This window comes from Sorex araneus, chromosome X (genome assembly GCF_027595985.1).
Source record: "Sorex araneus isolate mSorAra2 chromosome X, mSorAra2.pri, whole genome shotgun sequence".
Classification (NCBI taxonomy): domain Eukaryota; kingdom Metazoa; phylum Chordata; class Mammalia; order Eulipotyphla; family Soricidae; genus Sorex; species Sorex araneus.
This window is the reverse complement of record NC_073313.1, coordinates 9,985,578-10,003,135: the sequence shown is the minus strand read 5'-3', so window position 1 is coordinate 10,003,135 and position 17,558 is coordinate 9,985,578. Positions and strand designations below refer to the sequence as shown.

At 52.4% G+C, this 17,558-nt stretch overlaps 1 protein-coding gene across 1 annotated transcript in view; it reads right to left on the bottom strand.

The window, feature by feature from the left end:
* Positions 1 to 17,558, bottom strand: part of CLCN4 (chloride voltage-gated channel 4) — a 56,976-nt gene that overhangs the window by 18,869 nt on the left and 20,549 nt on the right. The window contains exons 5-10 of the mRNA XM_004612175.3: positions 15,167 to 15,289; positions 9,855 to 10,061; positions 9,163 to 9,243; positions 7,471 to 8,016; positions 5,325 to 5,511; positions 3,533 to 3,931 (exon numbers count right to left, since the gene is read on the bottom strand). Coding sequence (XP_004612232.1) covers positions 3,533 to 3,931; positions 5,325 to 5,511; positions 7,471 to 8,016; positions 9,163 to 9,243; positions 9,855 to 10,061; positions 15,167 to 15,289 — 1,543 coding nt within the window. The remainder of the gene's footprint in view (positions 1 to 3,532; positions 3,932 to 5,324; positions 5,512 to 7,470; positions 8,017 to 9,162; positions 9,244 to 9,854; positions 10,062 to 15,166; positions 15,290 to 17,558) is intronic.

The window sequence follows — 17,558 nt, the reverse complement described above, 5'->3', positions numbered from 1 at the left end:
ACACTGTCAGCCTCCACCTAGTCACATCAATGGCACTGGATTCACCCAGCAGTGCCCGATGGCACCAATATGACACACGACAAATACAGATGCTGCCCCAATCCTCGAGGCATGGATGCAACTGGCCACACATACTGAGCCACCGTTCATAAGCGACCCCCCTCTCTAAGCGACTGGCTTGAAGCTGAGCATCATCCAGGCCACCCTGCCCCCATCCGGGTCTGCTACGCCCCTTCTACAACCAAGCACAACTCAGTGAACGGTGGGTCCCCGACAGCGTCTTGGCCCGCTGAATCTGCGAATCAGCCGCCCTGTTGGTTCAGGGCTTTGACAGCAGCTGGTACACAGTCGACACAGAACAAGTAGCAAGCCAGCAAGTGAGTGGGCCTGCAGGTGGTCAGGGAACGGCTGCCAAGCAGCGCCAAGGCAGAACTGCCAGGCGGGGTTCCAGCTGGTATACCAAAACACTGCTGTCTTGGGGACTGCTATAAGACAGACTTGCCAGGGCCAGAGAGACAGTACAAAGGTGAAGGTGCTTGCCCTGCATGTGACTGACCCCCTGCATTTGGTTCCCGGAACCCTGCCAGGGATAATCCCTAAGCCCACAGCCAGGAATAAGCGCTGAGCACCCCCAGGTGCTCAACCCTCTCAAAGCAAACAGAAACGCTTCTGTGAAACAGATGCAACTAATGAGAAAGGTTCAAAGAGAAAATTGGCGAGAATTACAGGGGAGGTCAGTGGCACAAAGGCGAGAGGACAAAGAAAATTAAGACAACTTAGAAGTGTCAAAGGATCATATGACTCGTTACTCTCCCGAGCCACGGGAAGTCCCTCTCTGGAGCTGCGAACAAGCAGCACAAAGGTGCCAGCTGCTCCCCAGGGCACATTCAGGGTGGCGCGGGGAGGGAGCATGGAGACACTAGTAGAGGGAAGTGGACACTGGTGGTGGGATTAGTGTTGAAATATTATATGCCTATGACTCAACTATCAATGACTTTGTCAATCACAGTTCTTTGATTAAACTTTAAAAATTATCAATTAGAAAGGAAGAAATATCCACTCAGAGCTCATCGCACAGACCTGACACGGGTCTCCCGCTCTGCTCAGGCACGGTGGATCCCTCTCTCCACGCCAGCCCTGGCACATGCTGGAGAAGCGCTATTAAATCACTCAGGGAATGAAAAACATGAGCGTTCCCTTCACTCTTGCCCAGGACTTCCCATTCCTTTAATCATCTCTGTGGCTTCCTGCTGAGTCTTCCCTGACTGTCCTCCCCTAATTGAGGAACTCAGGGCCCAGCCGCTGAGCGCACACAAGAGACTCCAATTTGCAAAAGGCACTAAGAGGTAAAGTTCCATTTACCAGGAACTTGAACAAGGGACACATGTGTCCCCATGTGTTATGACACCGCGGAGCGGCTAACAAAGGCGACATCTATGGCCTGGCATTCCACAAATGGAGGAAAAATCCCATCCGCAGCTTCCCGTGAGCAGTCGCTGCCCAAGACATAAGACAGAGCTTCATTTATCACGTGAACACAAACCGCCTTGGATCTTATCCATCCAACCCCTTTGCTCCTGACTCCCCTGAGAACAAATGTGGCCTGGGGTAGTCACGAGCTACATGTGAATGCCATGTGTCTGCAGTCCCAAAAGGGCAGATTTCCACAATACAGGTCAGGAATTCCCCCCACCCAAGTACGGGAACTCTTCTGTTCCGACTGATCAGGAAAACAGCTTTTCTGATTGCTTAGAAATACTCCTTACCTTTTCCACAAACCCCGCAGAGAGCGGCATCTCTACTATTATGGGTCTGATTGAACGCAAAGAGGTATTATTTACGCCACATGTCGCCTCTTCACACATTCCAAACATAGCTTCTAGGAGAGCACTCGGTTGGCAAGCTCCAATTTCTTCTCTAGCCGCTTGATGACAATTACCGCTTCCCACTTGATTACGGTAATGGGCTACAGCAAAATTAGTAAGCTGGCTCCTAGCAGGTGTGCTACGGCACACAATAGGTAATGGATTCGTGACATCTATTACTTTAGTTTTTAAATTTCAACCTTTGCTTAAAAGATTTCAGGGACTGAATAAATTTTTAAAGGCTGCTGATTACATTATTTTAAAACAAACCCAACACTACTTATTCAGCTTAGGGAAAAAAACCTCATTATCTGTCAAGGAACATTTATGCTTCAAGGCACCTGCCTTCCTGTAAAGCCACAGGACCTGTAATAATGAAAGAAGCATCACCCAACGCTGGCGCACAAACGTGCCCTTGTGTCTGAAACATAAAATCAATTGCTTGATGGCGGGCGGGGGGAGGAGGGGATGTATGTAAGCATGTCTGAGCGACCAAGCTGACATGAGACAGTATAGCGTATCGAAATTGATTTTTATAAAACCTTTGATGAGCAGACTTTAAAGATGTTTACAAAGCCATTTAACATGAGGAAGAGGTTTGAGAAACTGAAAGGAAGAGACTTAGAAATAGGAACCAGGGGAGGCGAAGGTATGTTTCCAGGCCAGTTCCCACAGCCTGACTTCATCAAAAGTGCAGAGAACCGTCGGGGCGCGCACCAGCACCACAAGCCCCCACCAAGACGGGGCTGAGCACACCTGGCCCTGCTCATCCTCCTGACACAGCACACCCTGCCGGGGGGCGCTTGATACCCCCAGGCTGCCAGGGCCCCCAACCCCAGTACCAGCCCGTCCTCTCTTTCAGCTCAGCAGAGCTGTCCGCAGAACACCAGAGGGAGAAGCGTCGTGGGGCAGTGACCCTGCGCCAACCTGTTCCATGGGCTCTGACCATGCAATGGACGGGGACGGCCTGGAGAGGGCGAGAGGCTGGTGGCTTGCCCAGGCACTGCAGCCATGATAGCCATCATTTCCCAGTCCAGATCACCTCTGGGGGGGTCGGCACTGTGGCTCAAGGGCCTCCCCCAAGACCCTGACTCCCACAGCATGGCACTGATGAGGACTTTAAGGGATACGCAGCACGAAACCCCATCCCAGGCCTACTGAGTCAAGACATGCAAGAGACCCCAGGGGCCCAAACAAGCCCCCAGAGCATGCGACCCTCTGGCCCTGACAGCACTGTAAGGCTGCTGACCACTGGCCTCCCTGCTTTTTAAAAAATTTTTATTAGTGAATTACCGTGAGGTGCAGTTACAGACTTACAAACTTTCGTGCTTGTGTTTCAGGCATACAATGGTCGAGTACCCATCTCTCCACCAGTGCCCATTTCCCATCACCGATAATCCCAACATCCCTCCCACCACCCTACCACCCCGTCCCCACCACCCCACCCTGCCTCTGTGGTAGGACATTCCCTTTTGCTCTCTCTCTCCTTTTGGGTCTTGTGGTTTGCAATAGAGGCATTGAGTGGCCATCATGTTCGGTCTATAGTCTACTTTCAGCCCGCATCTCCCATCCTGAGCGGGCCCTCCTAGCACCCCTTACTTGGTGGTTCCTTCTCTATCTGAGCTGCCTTGTCCCCCAGCATGCATGGCCTCCCCTGCTTTACTCACTGATGGCCAAAATGAGCTCCCTCCTCTGCGCGAATCCGATGAGGCGCTCCGAGTCTCTGGACACCACCACAGGGAAGCCATTGTAGTCTGTCTCCTTGATAAGCGTCTCCACGTCCTCCACGGTCATGCTGTCCTGAGTGAGCACCGACAGTGGCGGCTCTCCCCGCCGGGGCCGCATGACATCAGTGGCCAGCGTGCGGTGGGTGAACTCGTCCTTCACGTCCAGGAATGGGTACCCATTCAGGTGGATGTGTGCCTCGTAGATGCCCTCTTTCCCAAAGGCATCCGCCACCCACTTGCTCGTGACAGCAGCTGCCATCAGGGGCACAATGTACTCGAGGCCGCCCGTGAGCTCGAACATGATGACCACCAATGACACCGTCATCCTGGTCACTCCACCTGGAAGTAAAGAGATGGATGAACTTCCAAGCCTCACCCAAGCTTCTGTGCATCTTCCTGAGCACCCGGAGAGGGCCCCCATGTCCCCTGGCTCACCGTCCCCTCCAGGCCAAGCTCTGCTGAACATGGGGCGCCAACGAGGGCTCTTCCTAGTGACAGGTAGCTGGGCTGTCACTTACCCAGCCTACATGCCTGACTGAGTGGCCCTCTTCCAGAACCCCCCAACCTGAAGATTCTTAGGGACTGGAGACAGGCAAGGGAACTAACCTCTTGTGCCCCCATATTTAGAGGGGGGAGCCATGCCATCTCCCCATCTTGTAGGGAGCTCAAAGCATGCTTTCTCGGACTCAACACAAGGAACATGTGAGTCTGAATCACTCTGTGCCATGCAGCGTGCTCAAGGAGGCCAACTGGCTTTACCCACTGATGGGGCAGTGCCATCACCTAGATGTGACCCCTGATGCTGTCAGATGTCATTAACAGAAAGAACTGTCCCAGGTTGGTGCAACTGCAAAACGGTAACAACTCCATCTCATCATTGAACACAAACACACACACACCATCAACACACACACACACCACCACCACCAACAACAACAACAACAACAACACATGGTCTCCAACCGGGTAGGATCTATAAAGTCACCAGAAACACTGAATTAGCCACTTCTGATATTGCCCTGCAGAATTATAAGTTTCGCTCTTTGGTCCCACTGCTTTGGCCGATCAACACAGAACTCTTCATTGATGTGGCTTTCTTTTGGGACACCTTCTTCTTACTCACCATAGCTTGCCGATTCGTGGAGATCCAACTTAAGGCCACAGCATTGCAGCTCATGCCTGAAATGAAGCTGTTGGACCACATGGCCGTGCTTTGTAAAGCCCAGCCCGGCCACACATCAGCCTTTTACTCAGCAAAGTCAGAAATGGCGTGCATGGAACTGCAGGGAAGTGCTCAGAGCACAGCCTGGAAAGGCCATCTGTGTGCAGACTGAGGGCTGAGGCAGACGGTGATTTTGTGCCTGAATCCCAGCTGGGAACTGTATGTCAGACCAGTCAAGTCTTCCACTGCTCTGTGTGTCTAAGAAAGACTGTGGAAGCCCCACGAGGATCAACAGGAGGGTGACATGTTGTCGCAACTTAGCAAAGTCACAAATATGAACTCCATAAAGAGCACGAACAACTGCCATGGTGGGTGAGAAGCGAGCCTCGGTGCGGGGAGCCGCTGCGACTTAGGGGCTTACCCGGCCCAGCAGCGGCACCTCCTGCTTCGACAAGGGCCTCTGAGTCTACATCTCCCTTTTTACCACTCCCCTCAGCCAGAGCACTCAGAGAGGGGCATGCCAACTTTCCTGTGGCATCCGTGGCCATGGTCCCTACCCCGTGGTCATACCTAAGCAGGCGGCAGCCCCCACCATGGCGTACAGTCCCGGGGTGACACAGTCCGCTCCGGGCCGGCACCAGTTTCTGAAGATGATCCAGTCGTGGTGATGATAAGCCAGCTGCTCCACGCCGATGCCCACCATCCTGCCTGCCATGGCGCCCACAGCCATGCTGGGGATGAAGAGGCCCGACGGGATCTCCGGGGAGCAGAGAGGAGAAAGCAGTGTGAGGACAGGGCCCCCATCCCCCACCTCACCACCCCCAGCAAATATTGACCACCCACGCCCCCGCCAGCCTGCCTTGGCTCCCACCTTCTGAAGGAGGTCAGTCGGGGATCGGAGAGACAAGTGTCTGCTGTGCACTGTGACACTCTCATTTCCTCTCCATCCAAACTGCCCAGGCTTGCCAGCCGCAGACCCAACACAGGAGCTGCTGTGCCAGGGAAATGCCACATTCTCCTCCCCCCTGCAGCACTGTCCCCTAGACTTTCAAAAGGCAGTGTCGGGCCAGGGAGATGGCTCAGCGGCTGAGCACAGGCTTGGCATGCAGGAGGCCCAGGGTTGAGCCCTGGTACTACAGGGAACCCCGGAGTATCACCACAAGCAACCTCTGAGCACCACCAGGTGTGGTCCAAGAGCACCAAAAAATGGTTAAAGATAAATAAATAAATAAATAAGCAAATAAATAAATAAAATGCAATGTCTAGCCTGAAAATATCAGGGAAGGACTTTTGGCTGCTCATAGGTTAAGAGCACAGCTTCAGCGCATGCCACGGGCTTCCTGGCTTCTGTGTGGTGACCAGACACGTATGTGGGCTCAGCCCCTCTTCCCATGCCTGGGCTTTTTCAAAAAGACTTCTGAAGGGGCGGGAGACATAGTTTCAGCATCTTCAACTTGCCTTGCATGCAGCTGACTGGGGTCTAATCCCCGCCACCTCCTACAGTTCCCCCAGCCCGGCCGAGCGATGCTGAGTGCAGAGCCACCAGGTGTGGGCTCCAAACAAAACTCTTCTGAAGAACTTGGAGCTAGATTAGATGCAGGAAAAAATAGGTAATGTAGTAAAAGGTCCTATACTGGAGGCCAGGGCGGTGGCTTGAAGGACTGAGCACCAGGCTCCAGCCCTGACAACGCGAAGCCCTGATTCGCCCAGGTGGGCAGCTGGCTCAGTCGGCAGAGCACATGTCCAGCATGTGTGACACCCCTACTCAGATCCGCAAGCAACTCCAGGCCCCAGCACTGTTAAAGGACACTGTTAAAGGAAAGAAATACAAATGTATTGCCATGCATGGAATAATCTTGCTACTAGCACGGAGCATGCTTTCCTGAGTATAAAAGAAGCTCTTGAATTCACCTAGTGCGCACCCACCCCAGAGTGGCATCCAAATTCAAGACCCCTTGCATCCTGAGCACATGCAAAGGCCCCTCTTTTCATCTGGATCCGAACAGCTCCCTCAGCCTCCAGTCACTGCCTGTTTTCCACACACCTGTCCTAAGGCCGAAATGCAGCTTTCTGCTCTTCACTCTTTTCTTTTTTCTCTATTGTTTTGGGGCCACATCTGGCAATGCTCAGGAGTTACTCCTGGCTCTGCACTCAGGATTAACTCCTGGTCTGCTCAGGGGACCACCAGATGCTAGGGATCAAATCCAGGTCAGCCGCGTACAAGGCAACCACCTACCTGCTATGCTATCGCTCAGGTTCCTATACTCATCAGCTTTCCATTTTTGCTTTCAGTTTTAGTTTTGGGGCCACACTCAGCAGTGCTCAGGGGTCGCTCCCAGCAATGCTGGGTTTTTAACCGGGGTCCCCTGCAGGTAAGCCCTGTGCTCAGCCTTTTGGGCCCTGACCCCCAGCCCTTCTTAGGCTTTTTAAAGAAACAGCACGGAGATTTTGTTCAAGAGGAACAGTGTGAGTCTAGGTCAGATGGCTGTGGGCCACACAATAACAAAAATTTGTGAATTAAACCAATTAACAACCCAAACCACAACGGCACCCAGACCCAATGCTGGGCTTCCCGACACGACCCGGTCACAGGCACTACATCGCTGGGCTAAAGCACCATTTCCTATGAGCTAAGTCAGTCAGGTACCCGGCAGCTGAAGGAAAAGGTATTGGGGACAGCAGGCGCTGTTCTCCATTCATCCTGCCCTCAACTCACCTTCATACCGAAGGTGAAGATGGTGATGACGATCTTGAAGATGAGCGCCAGGGCCAGCTGCCACATGGCCGTGTAGACCCCGACACCGGCAGGCCGGTCGGGAATGTCATCCACGGGCCGGGTCATGTTGGGGTCGTTGATGTAGTCACAGAGCTGCGAGGACTCAAGGGCTCCGCAGTCATTGAAGAGCTGTGATATGAGCTCGCTGGTGCTCCGGCGCGTGTAGGGGTTGGGGTAGGCGATGATGGCAGTGATGGCCGTCACCACGATCACCTCCAGCACCGGGTATTTCCCCAGCTGCGTTGTTTTGCGCCTCCGGCACCAGGCAATGTTGCAGCGGATGAAGAGGGTGCCCCAGAGGCCCCCGAAGACCCCCAGCAGGATGAAGGGGAAGAGCTCGGCCATGTACCAGGGTGTGTGATACTCCACATAGAAGAGAACCAGACGGCTATTCCCAAACGGGTTGATGGAGCGCAGCGTGAAGGCCGCCACGAGGGCCGCGAAGAAGGAGCGCCACAGTGTCTTCAAGGGAAAGTAGTAGCTGACCTGCAACCCGGAACAGAAATTTCAAGACCATCTAAGAAAAGTCTGTCCAGAGTCCAGCCCTAATGGTGCCACTGCCCAGAACACAGGACCAGAGACTGGGTTCCAAGCTCCGCTACTTAGCTGGTAGGAGGCACAAAAGTCAAACAACTGAGAAATTTCTCAGGAGTAGCTCTATCACAGGGATGGATTCTACCCGGGGGCGGGAGGTGGGGTGCTGCTTTCTAAAGAGAAATGAAGTGTTCAGTCATGATTTTGTCTAGGACATGGAGATCCTCTGAAAAGGAAATCCACCTCTGGATTTGACCCTGGAGATAAGGCAGTGGGTTAAGGCTTAAAAAACAGAATCCCAGGACTGGAATTTGTTTGGCACAAGAGTTGATTTGTGGGGCCAGAGAGATACCACAGCAGGTAGAGCATTTGCCTTGGATACAACCAACCTGGGTTCAATCACCAGCATCCCATATGGTCCCTTAGGCACTTCTAGGAGTAATTTCTGAATGCAGAGCCAGGAGTAATCCCTGAGCATCTCCAGGTGTGGCCCAAATACTCCCCGCCAAAAAAAATAGTTGATATGGACTTGCATATCCCTGCATGGCTGGCCATGAACTGAGAGAGTATTCTGTAATGTGTGAGCTATCCAGAAGTACAAGATATGGGGACAGGTAAAATTTTGTAAAGTTCAAACTTCAATGTCCTGAGGAAGTACTCTTGGGATACAGCCAGTCCCAAAATGGCTTGCTGCCCCCTAGAATACATCCATTTGGGTTGCTCAAAATAGAAACTCTTAATGAAGCTGGTTATGAGAAAGAAAATATATTCCTCCACCCCCCGCCCACCAAAATGATCCTGGCAGTTTTTAAGTCAATAATTGAAAGCAGATCTTTACTAGCAAGTGGTGGTTCCTGAATGAGCTACGGGAATCTTCAGGTCTAATCCACAGAGGGTGGATTTCTGCTAAACATCCACATACTCCTCAGCCCTGAAAACCACTAATCCCCGTGACCAGCACCGCTGGTGGTCACTGGCGTGCCACATCCTCGGGGCCATGCGTTCAACCGTTAGCCCAGATGGCCGAGAATCGTTGGGAGAGGTCCCCAGGGCCTCCCCTGACCAAGATCCGTTCATCCCTTTGCCATCCCTTCTTACCTCTTCTAGACTGAAGAGCACTCCCCCAATGGGAGCACCGAAGGCCACGGAGACTCCCGCAGCAGCAGCGGCCGAGAGCACCTGCAGGGAAGACTAGTGTGAGCCTGTTTCAGCGTCACCTGCCACACTGCAAACTTGGGCTGAGTTGCTGGGGAACCTCACCCACTTCCGCTTTCTCTTTATCTGAGGCCACCCAAGAACCCCGCTTCGTAGCTCTCTGGTGCTGTCAGCCAACCGCAGGCAAGTGGACTTAAGAACTCATCTCCTTGCTTGCATGCAGGGCACTCCAGTTCGATTCCCAGCACCACACAGTCCACTGAGCACAGAACTAGGAGCAGTCCCAGCACCACGGGATGTAGCCCAACCCTCCCTCCCACAAACAAATGACTGGGGATGTGGTGCAAGCAACAGAGCATATCTATAACTGTGCCAGGCCCTGGGTTCTATCCTCAGCACTGAGCATCGCAAGGGTGACTCGCAAAGAAATTTCAAAATAAAGACAAATAAAGAAGTCATCCTGGACAAAGGTTCTGAACAAAGGATCCAAGCTCAGGGCACTTCCATGCTGAACCCTTTCAAAGTCTGGCTCCCTGCCCGCAGACTCACAAGCCCACACTGTGAGCCCTACTCTGGGATCGACCCGTTCCCCATGCCACCGGCCTAACTCGGTATGGCAGACCTTCCCCACTCACCTCGCGCCTCTTGCCTTCATTCTTGCTGTACTTGGAGAAAAGACTGCTGAAGAAGTTGCCACAGCAGCATGCCACATGCACCAGCGGCCCTTCTTTGCCGAGGCTCAGGCCCGAGGACACCACGAGAACTAGGGTGACAGTCTTGATGAGCAGAGTCCACTTCCCCAAGTAGCCCCTGATGATAAACCCACTCAAGATGGTCTTTATCTGGAGCAGAACAGGAACAGGGGGTAAGCGACCTCAGTGCGCAGCCTCGCTGCAGTGTGGCCTCTTCCATCACATGCGAGAGGTCACATCCGTCTTTGACTTAGCTGCAATTTTACATGAATGGAATGTGGCACTAACATGCGATTTGAAATTAATGGGCACATGAAAAGCTTCACTTTCCAGTGAGTTTCAAGGCACAACAATAAGAACAGAATACGCAAATAGCAAAGTCACTTTTTTTGGTTTTATTCTTGGGGCCACACCCGGCGATGCTCAAGGGTTCCTTCTGGTTCTGCACTCAGGGATCACTCTTCGCAGGGCTCAGGAGACCATATGACATGCCAGGGATTGAACTTGGGTCAGCTGCGTGTGGGGCAAATCCCTTACCCACTATACTATGGCTCTGGCCCCAGCAAGATTACTTTTAATCCTGTTCACGTTGCCCCTGATGTGTCAAAGAGTGATACACACCACTGAGTTTTAGCCATTTCTTCTTGACAATGAAAGGACATCCAAAATACAGGATGGGAGCTGCCTGGCAATTTAATAGAGCAAAACCAGGGAAACTGCCCTTTAGGGGCAGGTCAGCAAACCACAGCCTGTGGACCAAGTCCAGTCCGTTGCCCATTTCCTGGGACCTGTGGGCTCAAGTGTGCTTTCCACATTTTAACATAAAGTATGAAAACAAGTCTACTCACCTACCAGTGGAACAAATGCAACTGAAGCCTTTTGCCTACCAGTGAAAAGGTTCAATTTTGCCTCTTGGCTTACTAGTCTAAAATACTGAGTCTCTCTGGACTAGAGAGAGAGTATAGGTCAGGAAAGCGTTTGCCTTCCATTCAGCTGATCTGGGTTCGATCGCCAGCACTGCCAAGAGAGACACCTGAGCAGAGTCAAGAACACCCCTTAAGCATCACTGAGTTTAGCCCCTAAATTTTTGTTTAAAGTTTTAATTTAAATAACTGACTCAGGGGGCTGGCAAGATAGATAGTATAGCAGGAAGGGTTTTTGTCTTACATGCAGCCAACCTAGGTTCAGTCTCCAGCATCCCATAAGGTCCCCCAAGCACCGCCAGGAGTAATTCCTGAGTGCAGAGCCAGGGCTAAGCCCTAGTTATCACCAGGTGTGACCCCAAAACAAAAACAAGCAAAAATACAACTGTGTTCTTGTCAAGAAAAGTTTGCTATAGCCTGCTGTGGACATTGGGTACATGGATGTTTACTGTCCAATTATTTCCACTTTGCTCTATGTTTGAAAATATGCCTACTACACTGCTGGAAAAATTCATTCGACATTCTAATAATATGCCTCCAAGTAACCAAAAGGGGTAAGATTCTCCCACCCTCACCCCCACCCCCATACACACATAAACTCAGTATTCTTTTGAATCTAGAAGCATCCTGGATAGCTAAACGACCTAAATTGTAAAAATTCAATTTCTCCCAACAATTGGTCAAAAGGTGTGAATGAATATGTACTGCTGAGCTGGCAACTCATAAACCTGTGATCATAAGATTCCTTGGACATGTACTCAGCCAATGAAATGCTTCTCCTGTACGACAATATGTAATGGACGACGCTACCTCTGATCAGTGTTGAGGCATTTACAAGTCTTCAACATGCTTCTTAGTGGGCACCACTCTGCCACATAAACCAAAGTCTCAAATGGCTGTGTCAGTCGTCCTGAATCCTGGAGTCACCTGGGGAATTAGACATCAGTGGCACTGCTCTGACGGTCGCGGGCAGGTGGCCCTGTGTAGCTTGCGCAGACGAGTCTGAAGTGCCACACGGGTGGAGAGCCCCAATTCTGCTCCTGAGTGGCCCAGGCATTGGGAACATGTCATTGCTCAATATTTAAGGGATGGCCCTGAAACGCTTCTGGCCATTGCTGTCACTTTTGGCAGTTTGGGAAGGACTTTGAAGCATACTCGTCTTCAATTTTTTTTTCCATTTTTTTGGTACCAGCTATGAGTGAATTGTTTTCGTCTCAGGAATCTGTATCTTTAATTCAAGGAGGAACAGCCAAAGCAATCGAGGGTGGGGCACTTCCGGAGAACTCAATCACCCCTTTCAGAACACACGAGGAATTCCTGGAAGACTCTTTAACTAATGCAAGACAAACTCGCGGTGGTGAGACACGTCTCCAACTAGCGGTGGCCTATTTTAGCCTGAGCTCTGGGGAGCTCAGAGCCCTTTATTTAAGGGATGCTTTATTATGCCTGCCACAATCCTGCCCTTTTGTGTTGCTTCGAATAAAATTATCTATAATTTTTTGTCAGTTAGTTAATGTGGATTGGGACCCTAGGGTCCAGTTTAAAAGCATAATCGCATTGAGAAAATTACAAGCATCTAAATTACCTGAGCCTTTGCCAATCATGACATGCGGCTGAGGCGAACAATGTACTAGGTTTCCTGTAATTCTCTGCAATGCTTTTATACAATTGTCATGATGGAATTAGGAAGACAAGCAGGCACACTCAGCCCCAGTAGCCGCCTCAATCCAATCACTTGCTCTAATTTGAATTAATAGAGACTGAAACAAGCTTTCACAGCAGCAGAGTTGGGGCTCTGAGGGGTTCGCTTAAGAGCCCTTCTGGTAAATCATTATTCGTAGAAGTGTCCTTGTTTTGGAGTGAACTGAAATATCAACTCAAAGTAAGCTGGTAGAGGCTGGGATTTCTCACATCCTGCTAGCGGCTCTGAGCAAGGCCGTGGCAGAGGGGTCATGCCCTCGGCAGCCAGTTCTCTGGAAATGCCTAGTCTAAGAGCTCTGCTGGTTCATTTTCCAAGGTGCTTTAAAGCACTTCGACAAGCACAGTGATTACACGGAAAGATCTTTTCTCTAACTTTGCTTTTTTGGGGGTTGATGGGAGAGCAGCCACTGTACTATCACTCCGCCCCTAGCTTTGCATTTTTAAAGCTGTCTCCGAAGACACTGCCATTGTAAGTAAGCTGCATGTTCTAGAAGCTCGGGAAACTGAGCAGCAGAAGTGCTGTGCATTCAAGGTTCCTTTTTACAATGCCAGCCACATGGTAGCTTGTACTCGCCTCTAAGGGTGGGCTCTACAGAGCTCGGCCGGTTCCGCGCTAACAGGAAGGCCGTCTGGGCTCTGACTGAGTAGAGAGCTGTCCATTCAGAGTACGGATTACTCTGCCCTAGCCCCTAAGAGTTGGGGTAGGGAATGGAACCTTAGGGTGGGAATTTCGGGCTCTAATCTTGTAGCAGTGAAAGTTTTGCTACCACTGAGTCATTGCCATCAACGTTTGGTTGCAAACCCTCCTTGGAGCTCCTGATATGCTGGGAGATGACTGACTGTCACCTGTTTCATGGGGGGATAAATTGCCACACGCTGCCAAGAACATTAATCAAACAGCCGAGGGACCCACCACTAACTGGAAGACAAGCCTGGGTTCCTTTGGAAGTGGGGTGGTGGCTTCCTCGTGGAATCTTCCTCCTGCTCCCCCATTCATTTCCCTGCCTTTCCTGTGGCTTCAGTTGTAAGCGCATTGCTTGGGGTGGGGGGTGTCGTTTCCCAGCACTGCGTTGTGGGGACTTTACCTATTTGTGACCAGCTCCCTTTCCACGCTGGCCGAAGCAGTGAGCTCCTGGCCCTGGGTTCACGGAAGAGAGTTTGTGCTTCTTGGAGTTCAGCTGCTTGCTCTGGACAGAGACTGAGGGCAGCCAGTTCCTTCTGGGCTGCTGAGACGTGCCCTCCTGGCCTCACACTGGGGCTTAGCGCCTGTGTGGGGCAGATGCGCCCCCCTGGCACATGGGCGCCACTGTGTCCCAATGCCCCATGGCTGTCTGCGTCTGCCTGAGAGGCTCCAGGGTACATACACTGGGAGCTGGGTTCCAGTTCCTCTCTGTGAGGTCTCGTAGAGCAACAAAATGCAGGCACCTCTCCTGTTTCCAAACCAGGCAACGTGTAGTCAATGGCGGCATGGCTACGACGCCATTTCTTTGGCTGTCCCTGATGACATCTCTGAGCACTGGGCCTTTGTAGGCCCCTGTGCACCACTTCACATAGGCTGGGATTTGGTCGGGGGTGCTCGTGCCGACCTGGAGGGGCACTGGCAGGACTGAAGAAGTGAGTTCCGAGTATGAGCCACTGCCAGTTCAGTGGGACATGGAGCTGAACGTGTCCTGTCTTGCTTTCTGGCCTTGTTTCCTGACAAGCGGCCTGTGGGTGGACATCTTCTTGTGCCCACATGGAGAAGCAGAAACTGCTCCATCATCTCCTGCCATCTTGGCATCCTGCACAGCAGTGAGTTCCCTGTCTCAGGAAGCATGTAAGCAGGTGCTATGCAGGGGGCCCCCAGGACCTGGTGGGTGTTCTCCACGAGAAAAGTCATGTTCGTCGCCGCTTGAGCTTTTCTTTTGATGATCCTTAAAGTTCCTCCAGCCCCATCTAGGAAGTGCCAGGACAGCCATCGGCAGGCGGAGGCGCCCCTGAGAGTAAGAGGAGTAGAGACTCCCGTGGACCCCTCCAGAGCTGCTCACATCTTCCAAGCGCCCCTCCACTTCCCACAGTGCCGCTGAGGCGCCCGCAGAAGCGCACTGGTCAAAGAGGGAAGGGAAGACTGTGATCTCGCCTTCTGCCACCAGGGTCAGTGCTGCGCTCAGGGGTCTGGGGGATCAGCAGGATTCTCAGCACTGTCCCTGGAGACCCCACCTAGGTGTCAGCCTCGTCTCGAACCTTCCCCTCAACGGCTGAGGCTACCGCCCTGTTCCTGGGTACATGCAGGTAAACAGAACATCTCTGAGACCCCGACACCCACAGCAGAGGCCACACAGCTGCGCTCCCACCCTTCTTTCCTCTAACCCAGCGCAGCTTTCAGGGCCAGAGTCGTGCCGCGCGGCCTGTGTGGATAAGGAGCTTCCCCGCCACCAAGACCTGAAGCCGGATGGCCGGGCACACTCCCAGCTGGGCAGCTGGACCACCCTGAGCAAGTGATACCAGTACCTGAATTTCGTCCCCCCCACCCCCGTCATGCCATGGAGAATAACAGGCCCCTCTCAGAGGCCTCACGGACCTTGGCACACAAGTGCCACAGAAATGCTGGCTTGTCTGGTAACTGGAACTGGCCCACGGGGCGACACTCACCTCTGGGATTCCGGAGCCACAGGCATAGGGCGCAAACACGCGCACCAGGGACACAGCCAGAAACGCGAAAAGCAAAGCCCACAGCGTATACATCAGGTAGTTGAGAATGTACGCACTGGCACCCTGGAGAAGAGGCAGAACACAAAGACACGTGACAGCTGGGCCCTATCCATTCCAGAAGCTTCTCTCCCTCCCCATGCCGACAAGCACCAAGTGGCCCTCTGGGGTACTCGCTACTGCCTGGGCCACAGCGGCACACCCCGCTGCAGCTCAGAGGCTTCTCCAGGCGCCAGAGACAAGGCTGGGCCATGGGCTGGGGAGACGAGACAGGGAGCTTGGTCTTGTCTAGTGTGCCAGCCTCCCCCAACTCCCACAAAGGCCACTGGCGGGCACCGCAAGCCACTGTGCCTCCAACAAGTGTGAGCCCAAGTCAGCAATTCAGCTCCTCAAAAGTAAGCCCACTGTGGGGGCAGAGCAATAGCACAGAGGGTGCTTGCCTTGCATACAGTCAACCCGGCTTCGATCCCTGACATCCCATATGGTTCCCCTAGCAACCCCTGAGTGCACCGCTAGGAGCAACCCTGGAGCACTGTGGAGCGTGGCCCCAAAACCAACTCCCCCGAAGGTGACCCCGCCAAGCCCTGGTGGCTGCAATCCTGGAGGCGGCCCACACTGCAGGGCTGGAGCAGCATGGCCTCAGGCCCTGGCACCGAAACCACCCACCCCTGCTGGCTGAGAATGGCCTGGGGGCCCCAGGGACACCTAGTGCCATCACCTGGCCATGTGAGCCCTGCACCCATAGCCTCAGCACTTCTAGGGCGTTGGGTGTGAATGCAGACTCGCAGGCCCACCCAGAGCTGGGACCGAGAACTCCCGGAGGGCGGGCCAGCAAATGTGCATCAGCAAGTGCCCTGGGTGCTGGGGGAGGTGCCTGCGGGGGGGGACCCTGTCATCTCTTCTCCTCCCTGGCCTTTGCTTTCTGAACCAAGGGCACCATCTACGTCATGGAGGCTGCAGACCTAGGCTGCTTCATGTCACCTACCAGTCGGACCCGAGACACGGCCACATGTATGCCTGTTATGAGCAAACACTGTGTCCCGGAGACAGCCCTGCTCTACCCAGCCCTGCGGAGTCACACCCGACAGTGAGAAATCTGGCAGCCAGGGACACTTGACTCACTTCGTGAAGGTTCTGTCTAAAGACTGAAAATAACTTCCCACTCTCGTGCACAGTAATTCTTTGAATCAATGTATAAATCTTAAAAGTGGCTGGAAAGAGAAACGGCCATACTTTTCCCCCTCAAAAAAAAAAGGTTTTGCAAGCAGGAGAAAAGAAATGAAACATGGCACCCGGCCAAGTCCGCCTGCCCGGCCCCATCAACCCAAGGAGAGAATTTATTTTTAAAAGTAATGGAGAACACTGAGAACGTGTGAGATTTCAAGATCCATGTCTACTTCTGAGATTTGAAGGAATTAATTTTCAATTCCACTGGGAGAGGGGTTTAGCAAAATGGCAAAGTGCATTCCAAATGTCTTCAGCTGTGGTAAGTCAATCGAGCAAAAGAGGGTGGGCGAGAGAAGAGATGTATAAATAGATGATTATATCTATCTTCCAGGAATATTCCAGCTCAAACGGTCCTCACGTTACCCCCTAGTATGAATCTTGGCAACCAAGCTCCTGCTCCCATGGGCTTCTGTTCCCTCAGTGACCTCCAGCCACTAGTAAACTGGGTTAGAACTGAACCATTTCCTAAAAGATGACTTGAACACACATCTGCAACTCGAAGTGCTATGAAGGCAAGCACCCAGTCTGGGATTCACCTCTGCACCCCCTGGTCCTGGGACATTGCCCATTGAGAGGACCCACAAACCCCAACTCTAATGCACTCATAAAAGGCATGGGCAGATGGCAAGAGCAATGACACAGCTCACACCTCATACCTCCAAGGACAGCATCGTCAAAGACAGGGAAAAACCAATCCGGGTAGTGATCCAAAACAGTTTGGTCAAGATGTGCACAAATAAGAATCCCCATATAAGATATGTGGGGGGGAGGGGGCTGGCGGTCAAACAGTGCAGCCATTTTGGAGGTCTGCCAATTTCTCAAAAATTCAAGACATACAACGGTCATGTGACCCAGCAATCCCACTCTTAGGTGAAGAGAAACCAAATCCCGCACTCACACAGAAATGTGTACACAAATATTCAAAGCACAATCATCCATGACAACACAAAAGCAGGAACAACCGCGGCTCATCAGCCGGGGCTGGCTAAGAGACATGGCAGATCCAGACCTTGAAAGAAGATGGAGCCAAGGAAATGAACCAAGAACCAATTTATGCTGCAACATGCAGAAACCTAGAAATCCTGGCGCTGAGGAAAGAATCCAGACA